Source organism: Triticum aestivum, chromosome 1A (assembly GCF_018294505.1).
Source record: "Triticum aestivum cultivar Chinese Spring chromosome 1A, IWGSC CS RefSeq v2.1, whole genome shotgun sequence".
NCBI lineage: Eukaryota > Viridiplantae > Streptophyta > Magnoliopsida > Poales > Poaceae > Triticum > Triticum aestivum.
Window position 1 is genome coordinate 65,529,403 of NC_057794.1, and position 9,489 is coordinate 65,538,891.

The 9,489-nt window shown below is 46.0% G+C and overlaps 1 protein-coding gene across 1 annotated transcript; it reads right to left on the minus strand.

Annotated features, from left to right (window-relative positions):
- Positions 1-3,660: 3,660 nt before the first annotated feature.
- LOC123095614 (BTB/POZ and MATH domain-containing protein 1-like) lies at positions 3,661-5,216 on the minus strand. Its single transcript, XM_044517180.1, has 2 exons — positions 4,973-5,216; positions 3,661-4,872 (listed from the first exon to the last, which is right to left on the minus strand). The coding sequence occupies exons 1-2, from the start codon at positions 5,146-5,148 to the stop codon at positions 3,726-3,728; spliced, it is 1,323 nt and encodes a 440-aa protein (XP_044373115.1). The 5' UTR covers positions 5,149-5,216; the 3' UTR covers positions 3,661-3,725.
- Positions 5,217-9,489: the final 4,273 nt, after the last annotated feature.

Sequence of the window (9,489 nt, forward strand, 5' to 3'; positions counted from 1 at the left end):
TCCTCCTCCTCGTCTTCACGGTAGGAGTGCGTCTTGGAGTCGTCGGATGATGAATCCGACACCTCCAGGCGCCGGGCACTCTTTCGAGTCCCCGTTGCCTTCTTCTTGGCCTTCTTCTCCGGCACCACATAGGGTGCCGGAACCAGCAGATTCGCCAAGCAAGCGTTCGCTGGGCCTTCGGGCAAAGGAGCCGGATAGTTGATCTGTCCGGACGTCTCCTGCCAATCCTGTCAAAGGTAAGGGAGATTAGATCCCGCATGGAGTCAAACTATGAAAAACTAATACCTTGTAAAAGGTAAAAACAGCTTACCGCACTAGCGTGACGCTGCATGCTGAATCCGCGATCCTCGGTAGCGGATGCGGGGGCCTCGGCGCCCTTGAAAAGCACCTTCCAGGCATCTTCGTACGTCATGTCGAAGAGCCTGCTCAGAGTTCGGTGCTGCGCCGGGTCGAACTCCCACAGGTTGAAAGCCCGTTGTTGACACGGCAGGATCCAGTGGATGAGCATAACCTGGACTACGTTGACAAGTTTGAGCTTCTTGTCCACCAGGGTTTGGACGTGTGTTTGGAGTCCGGTCAGCTCTCCTTTTTTACCCCACGACAGGCCCGTCTCTTTCTAGGAGGTGCGCCGCGTAGGGGGTCCGGATCGGAACTCGGGGGCTGCGACCCATTCAGGGTCACGCGGCTCGGTGATGTAAAACCACCCCGATTGTCACCCCTTTAGGGTCTCCACGAAGGATCCCTCGAGCCATAGGACGTTGGGCATCTTGCCCACCATGGCGCCTCCGCACTCCGCCTGGGTGCCGCGCACCACCTTCGGCTTGACATTGAAAGTCTTGAGCTATAGGCCGAAATGGGGGCAGATGCAGGGAAAAGCCTCGCACACGACGATAAACGCCGAGATGTTGAGGAAAAAGTTCGGGGCCAGATCGTGGAAATCCAGGCCATAATAGAACATGAGCCCCCGGACAAATGGGTGGAGAGGGAAGCCCAGTCCACGGAGGAAATGGGGGAGGAACACCACCCTCTCATGGGGCCTAGGGGTGGGGATGAGCTGCCCCTCTTCGGGAAGCCGGTGCGCAATGTCGTTAGACAAGTATCCGACCTTCCTCAGTTTTTTGATGTGTCCCTCCGTGACGGAGGAGACCATCCACTTGCCTCCCGCTCCGGACATGGCTGGAGAAAGTTGAGGTGGGGTGTGTGAACTTGGGTGCTGGAGCTCGAGTGCACGAAAATGGATAGGCAAAGGAGGAAGAAGGCGTGGATGAAAAGGTGAATTCTTATCCCCTTATATGGGCGGACACGACTATGCGTCCCCACCAGCCTGGTAAAACTCGCTTATCTCCTAAGCGCCGTAATCAATGGCGCGGTTGGGTTACCCACGCCCGTATTGATGAGAATCCCGGAATACGGGGACACGATCTCTGCTTTGACAAGACGTGCCAAGGAAACTGCCTCGCTAAACGCGCTGAGGTGGGGCAGTAAAACGATTCGAATAAAGACTTGGCCGTGGTGTGATGTCACGCTACGGAATACGTCAGCAGATTAGATTTGTGTAAATATTATTCTCTCTATGGCAATATGTGGAAACTTATTTTGCAGAGCCGGACACTACCTTTGTGTTCAAAATCTTCTATGAAGTACTTGGAGGAGGAACCCGCCTTGCAATGCCGAAGACGATCTGCGCGCCGGACTCATCGTCATTGAAGCCTGGTTCAGGGGCTACTGAGGGAGTCCTGGATTAGGGGGTGTCCGGATAACCGAACTATACCTTCGGCCGGACTCCTGGACTATGAAGATACAAGATTGAAGACTTCGTCCCGTGTCCGGAAGGGACTTTTCTTGGCGTGGAAGGCAAGCTTGGCGATACGGATATGTAGATCTCCTACCATTGTAACCGACTCTGTGTAACCCTAGCCCTCTCCGGTGTCTATATAAACCAGAGGGTTTTAGTCCGTAGGACGGACAACAATTATACCATAGGCTAGCTTCTAGGGTTTAGCCTCCTTGATCTCGTCGTAGATCTACTCTTGTACTACCCATATCATCAATATTAATCAAGCAGGAGTAGGGTTTTACCTCCATCGAGAGGGCCCGAATCTGGGTAAAAACATCGTGTCCCTTGTCTCCTGTTACCATCCGCCTAGACGCACAGTTCGGGGCCCCCTACCCGAGATTCGCCGGTTTTGACACCGACAATCATGCCAGTGCGACCGCGCCATCCCGCAGATCTTTCCTTAGCGAGACTGAAAAGATGAGAGAGTGTGAGACTACTCCGAGTGGGTTGAGGACAAAGCGCATCATAAGGGCATAAGGTTGAATCAGCTGGCGGGCGCTCCTCGCCTACTTGCAGAAATGGAAGTCGCACTCACGTCGGCCTTATCCTGGATATGGGACACACATGCGTTTGTCTACTGCGTGATTGTGGAAGTTGCGGCAGCCGAAGCCCTCCCCCCGCCTACGAGGTCGCTTTCAAGAGAAGGCGATCCCGTAGTTTAATTAGTAGAGAATTATAGTTTTAAAATTGTTCAAACCGTAGTTTTTATCTTTTTTAAATCCATTTTTGTAAATCCATGATGAACTCCTAGTACGGGAAAATTTCCATTATTGAGGTGGGCGATGAAGATATCTTCTAGCCACCGATAAACGGGTCCCATGGGGGAAAAGCCGCATCAGTTGTCCATCACAAAGGTTGAGAATTTTAGACTATTGAACACACCATCGCCAATGACACACCTCTTGCAATAATGAGGACAACACAACCATGAATACAGCCACAATAATTTGTTTTTCAACTATAGTTGATCAGGACATGATGGTCAAGTAACGAGACGGACTTTGGTTGCGTTGTCCTCTCCAACATCGCTTTGGATCCAAGAGAAACTACTTTACATTTTGACAACTAAAAATGTTAACATTTTATCATCAATCTGCAAGCAGAAGCACCAAAATAAGTACATGAGCTTGTGAGTAACACCATGGCAAGTTTGAGAAACTGTCAGTGTATGATCCTAACATATATATACCTCAGCAAAGCTGAAAGTTCAGTATTAAAGGCACATATAAGAATGATCGTTGGCCAACCAAAGCATACAGATTATACACCATCTCTGAAGAACATAGAAAGATCAGTATGGTTATTCCTAGTTCAAGAACATAGAAGGATCGCTATGGTGATAAAGGCCAGATGAGAAATATATCTGCACATGTAAAAAAAGCATCACCATCTCAAAAGTTTTTCCAGACAAAATTGACATCAATCATCTGTGCTCTCAAAATACACCAGGCCGAAAGTATGTTTTTTAGTAGAGGGCACGACACATCATTTGTGGAATGCTGACCTCTCCTTCCATGGCGCACATCACCAAAGGAAAAATATTAGGCAGAGGGGAAGCTTGTTGGGTACTGGATCGAGATTTCCAGGATTGCTGTAACCAGAGATCTTGGTGACTCTGTTTTATTTGAACTGAATCGACGTTCACTGCATTTTCAGAAAACATCTAGAGGTAGTAGACAAGACAATGCGCCGAGCAATATATATGAGAATAAAAGTATAAACCGACTTCTAGGGAACTTGCACAGTGCGGCAATGCAGATCAATATTGACGCTTATACCTAAGTTTACAAGATCATTTACTCCACGACCACACACGTCATGAATCAAAAGTAAGACACACAAACTACGACCGGTCTCGGGAACCTCACATATACATTATCGGATGTAATTACGCTTTCGAAGCAAGCTTGGCAATGAGCTCATTCAAAACAGAGGGATATGTGACTGTAATATGCTCCCAGTCACTGGTTGCCATTACTTCTTGCAAACTGGAGGGGGATTGGACTCCGAGGAAATTCAGGCATGCCTCCTTCAAATCGTGGCAATGGTGCTGCTCAGCTATCGCAAGTGTGGACGTCACCGAGCTCACATCCATGCACTCAGACAACCCCTCTTCACAGCAGAACTTGAGCCGTTGGATATCATATCTGTCTGCAGCTACAAGCAAGTCTTGCATCCATTGCATCCATGCTGCATAGACTTCTTCATCCAATTCTTGTTCTTCCTCATCTTCTGCCTCATGATTCTCCATCTTGGGAAATGAGTCTGTGTAGATGAAACTAAGCAAAGCCCTGAACACATTTGCTTCCATGTCTTCTATCTGTATGTCACACGTTGCAGCCCCCTCCTTCATGGGACCAAAGAGTTGTGCCATGAAGACTGGAGATCGGGCTGCAAGCACACATCGGTGTGCGGCGATTGTCTCGCCGCTGACATTGAATGTCACGTCAGCGCCTACCTTGGTTTCAAAGAGATGGTTCAAATGCTGCTGTATGTCGGGCAGCGGCACCTCGGTGGCACCGGCGTCCACGGTGTCGAGATCCCTGTAGACCATGACACCACACCGTATGGTGAAACTATCACCCTTGAGATGCTTTGACTGTTCAAGGGCATCTCTTCTCACAGCATCGTCGAAGCCCCTAATAGAATCATCGTCGGAGAAGCTGTGTGTTTGAGTTTCACGAATGCATATTGGATTTTGCCACTCAACCTGATCGATGAAACTAAACCCGAACCGCACATTCACGGGCTTGGCGACATCGTCATCGAGAAGGACAAGATGGAGGGAAACACAGTCGGCATTGTGCGAGCTGTCACCGTTTGGCGCGTAACTGATGCACCAGCGATGGCCTCCTACGACGAATGGGCGAGACATGCCGCGCTTGCCATTGGGTAGCATCTCTTTTGTTTGCGTGTAGCCCTCCACCACAAATAGGTGGTAGCCGCTGGCCGCGCCGGCGTCGACGTCCGACGTGGTGGAAAGGCACAGCTTGCCGTTGGTGATGACAGATACGCCGGCGAATGGCATGACGGATCTGCAGATCAGAACAGATATAGCTCGAGTGAAACTAGTGAACCGAACATTGACATTTGTTAAAATTCCAGAGTTGAGATCGCGGAATTGAGGGGCCGAACCTGATCACGTCCCGCCGCCGCGCAACGGAGGAAGTTTCCGCTTGCATGCTCCCGCTCGCACTTGCCGCGTCGCGCCCGGAGGCAGCACGAAGACGCTGCGCGGCCCCCGAGCCGCCGGAGACACCCAGACGCCCACGACCACGCGCCGCGCCGCTCGTCTGCTTTCTCTGCACCATGCTGCCCCGCCGAGAGCCGCCAGGGGCTCGTGGGTGCCTGCTTTTTTCTTTTTTGACTGAGGAGGCAATCGTGGGTGCTTGCTTTATTTTTTGGAGGCAAATCGTGGGTGCTTGCTGAGAGTTAGGGTTTTGTCACTTAGCAGGTATTTGGGCTGATATGGACCTTGCAGTCTTTTTGTGCGGCCCATTTGCATTAAGCCTACATATATTGTGTAATTACTGCTTGCGAAAAGGAGTACTCGTTGCAAAGATCACCCCATCTTCCCAGGTTGTGACAAGTGGCGTGCTGCATGTGCGCCACTTGTCGCAACCAGGAGTTTTCCTTTTTCTCGTAGATCCGTTTATTTAAAACATTTTATTTTTTAAACTGTGCGTTCAAATCTTGAACCGTTTTCATCGTTGAATTCCTCGCGTCGAGATATTCAAAACTACATCCCATGTTGATAGGTTTTGATGAACTTTTTTTCACAAAAAAAACCGGTCAAAAAAACAGGACGAAAAAGCCGAACGGGAAGCATGGTTTTTCCCATTTCGAAAGAGACACGCCCGTGCCTCTCGTGAAATCACAACCGTATCTCTCGCGGAAGCAAAACCGTGCCTCTCACGGAAGGAAAAAAGAAAAATACATTTTTTTCTTTTTCAGGGGGCACGGTCGTGCCTCTCGCAAAAGCACAACCATGCCTCTCATGAAAGAGAAAAACCGGAAAACATGTTTTTTTTCGTTTCCGATAGGCATGGCCATGCCTCTCGCGGAAGCAACGAAAGGAAAAAAACATAAAACACATTTTTTTTCGTTTCTGAGAGGCACGACCGTGACTCTCGCGAAAGCACAACCGTGCCTCTCGCAGAAGCAAAACCATGCCTCTTGCGGAAGGAAAAAACAAAAAGAAACATTTTTTTTTCTGTTTTCGAGAGGCACGACCGTGACTCTCGCGAAAGCAAAACAATGCCTATTGGGGAAGCAAAACCGTGATTCTAGCGGAAGGAAAAAAAAGAAAACGCTTTTTTTCGCGTAAAAAAATTTGTTTTCGATTTTTTTCCAAAAGCTAAAGAAGATCGGTGGAAAACCGAAACATCGAAAAAAACGTTTAAAAAGCTGAAAATGCGTGCAGAAAAATAGAAAAAACAAAATCCGGAGGGAGCGCCCCGAGCTCGTTAATTAGTTGCTCATGACTGATTGTGTGAAGCTTTTATTTCCTTTTGAAACTGTGAAGATTTTATTTTTGAGACATGAAGATTATTTCTTTGGCAGTTCCTTTATTAAGCTCAGTGCGTCAAAATGCAGCTCACCTGTAGTCCAATTTGTTTTCGGTTTCTTTTCTAATCTATTCTACATGAACACTTTTTAAGAAATGTGAATTTCAAAAAATGTGCGAACTGAGATGTTCAGATGGTAAGGTTTCTTGTGGTGAAACAGCCCGCCAGGATTCAAGTTCTAAACTTGATACTGGTACTCGCATATTCATATATTTACTTTAGACTTTCCGGCTATGTTTGTTTAGTGGGAAAGACACATTTTCGTCAACTATGAGACATCTTTAATGACTTTGTCAATCTCAACGTATTATATCGGCTCAATATCTTGGGGGATAAGGATAGGATGTGTGTGTGTGTTCATACAAGTGAGTGTGCATTCATATATGTGAGCATCTGCGTTTGTTTTGTGTCAACAAAATTCCGAAAAAGTCATTTTTTTTGTAAATTTCAAAAATAAAAAATTCATGAAATTTTAAAAAAGTAGTTCGCTAAAAATATTTACAGTTTTTTTATAAATTATTAATGCATTTTCAAAAGTGATCACATCTTTTTAAAAATAGTTCACACATTTAAAAAAACCTCCACATATTTTGTGAAAATTATCATAATTTCTAGGAAAATGTTCATGCATTTTTTAAAATGGTCTCGTCTCTCTAAAAATAGTTTCCACATTTAAAAAAATACATTCCACATATTTTTTGAACATGTTGATAGTTTTCTAAGAAAATATTCGTGTGTCTTGAAAAAATATTCATGGTTTTAAATGCCGAATAGGGTTGGCCCACCACATATTCATGATCTTTTGAACATGTTGATAGTTTTTGAACAAAAGAAAGAAACCAAATGGTATACGAGCAAACTGAATAAAGAAAAGAAAATTCAAGCAGAAAACCAAATGAGCACTCCTATAACGAATTTAAATGCCGAATAGGGTTAGCCTACTACATCCACTTGCGTGTTTTCTCAACTACCTACCTTACCGTAGTGGATCCGGCTTGCCTGCTCCCTCCAGTTGCTCCCATCCATGCTCCCACTTCATCATACGGCTATCTTTTTCTTTTTTTCTTTTTAATCTAATCATCTCCCCCATAATTTTAAGGGGTGGGGCCGGGCCTTATTTTGTTTCAATCAAATCATGCCACGTATGCGGGAGCACGGATGGGCGCACGCTGGGGGAGCAGGCAAATCTCATCCTACCGTAGTGAGAGGCAGATAGAAGCTTCCTTTTCAGGTGCGGGCTTTTGGAGGCCGAGCTTCAGGGAGCGTTTTGAAAAACCAAATTTCTACAACGCAAAAAAATGAATTTTTTTTGCGAACAATCGTGCACATGTGTATTATGTATGTGTGAAAATTCATAACCATATACTTCCACACATGGCGTACAGAAAAGGCCAAAAGCGTATTTCTAAGATGGGCCGATCTTTGTTGTTGTTGGTCCGGACTTTTCTTATACAACCAACAAAACACAGAAAAATCAAACGATTTTTCACGCGTGCAGAAAACGTATATGTTCCTATGGAAGTTCTTTTGGAACTTTGAAATATCACTTTCGAATTGTTTAAAATAGCGAACTTCGTGGAGCAAGGCCTCCATTGGCATTTTCCACTTCTTTTTCAGCCTTTAGTAGAAGTTCTTTTTAAAGATAAACTATGTCTCATTCATTCAACTGTTGGACTATGAACCCACACATAGTCACGATTTAGAGGCAACTAGAAGACCACATGCATAACACCCTGCAGAAAGTACCCACAAAAAAATGGAAGTACAACTCTATGGGACCTAAATGCAAGAGTCGCCATTGTCACCCATGCTTTGTCGGACAGAAGGGAGACACCAACTTGCCCAAAACGAAAGAAACATCATAGCAGACAACGTTCAGTTGTGAGACGATGAAACAAACCGTTGTGTGACCCGAGACCTTGTGGCTCGTCGGTCGAGGATCATCCTCACGGTTTTCGGCCCACGGCCTTGCCGCCCTCAATCGACACCATAACCATCGAAGAGGAGACCTGGAGTTGCCATCCAGCAACCACCCAGGATGTACGGAAACAGCAATCTTCCAGATGGTCGCTGCCACTGTGCTTGAGAGAGACATCAACAACAACCCCGCTGCATTGGGAACAAGGCTACCAATCCTGACCACGGCTATGGATCAGCCGTCGTCGTGACAATGGGATCAAAGCATGCATAGCCTCCACAAAGTAGTTGTTGCTGCCGCGCCAACCTTGCTTGAACATAGAACCAACTAGATCCGGCACCGAGAATAGAGGATGTTGCATCAGTGACGAATCCGGAGAAAATATATTCCCCACCGCCATCGGCGCCACCAGAAAGGAGACCATGGACGACTGAACCCTAAGCAAACTAGCCACACTACTGCTACTACACGTCGCACGTAGGGTCATGCAAAGATTTTTGGCAAAACCCCTCAAGCACTAGCGCAACCCATGGTTCTAGGTTCTTTAATTTATTTATTGAGGTGTGCATCTTTACTATTAATGAGGAGTTGATAAGGATGTGCTACCTCTTGAGCATGCGTTGGTTTTCCCTTGAAGAAAAAAGGGTGATGTAACAAAGTAGCGTAAGTATTTCCCTCAGTTTTTGAGAGCCAATATATCAATCCAGTAGGAGATTACACGCAAGTCGCCTAGCACCTGCACAAACAATCAAGAACCATGCAACCAACGTGATAAAGGGGTTGTTAATCCCTTCACGGCCACTTGCAGAAGTGAGATCTGATAAAGATAATAAGATAATTATTTTTGATATTTTTGTTGTATAGATTGAAAAGTAAAGATTGCAAAATAAAATAAATAGTAAACTAGAATTGTAGATCGGGAACTTATATGATATAAAATAGACCCAGGGGCCATAGGTTTCACTAGTGGCTTCTCTCATGATAGCATGTGTTACGGCGAGTGACAAATTACTGCCGAGCAATTGATAGAAAAGCGCATAGTTATGAGAATATCTAGGCATGATCATGAATATAAGCATCACGTCCGTGTCAAGTAGACCGAAATGATTCTGCATCTACTACTATTACTCCACACATCGACCGCTATCCAATATGCATCTAGAGTA

Excerpts from the sequence above, each read along its gene's own strand:
- LOC123095614 (XM_044517180.1), bottom strand. The coding sequence starts at position 5,148 with ATGGTGCAGAGAAAGCAGACGAGCGGCGCGGCGCGTGGTCGTGGGCGT. Across the intron at positions 4,873-4,972 it reads CGGCGGCGGGACGTGATCAG|ATCCGTCATGCCATTCGCCG; the intron begins GTTCGGCCCCTC and ends TCTGATCTGCAG.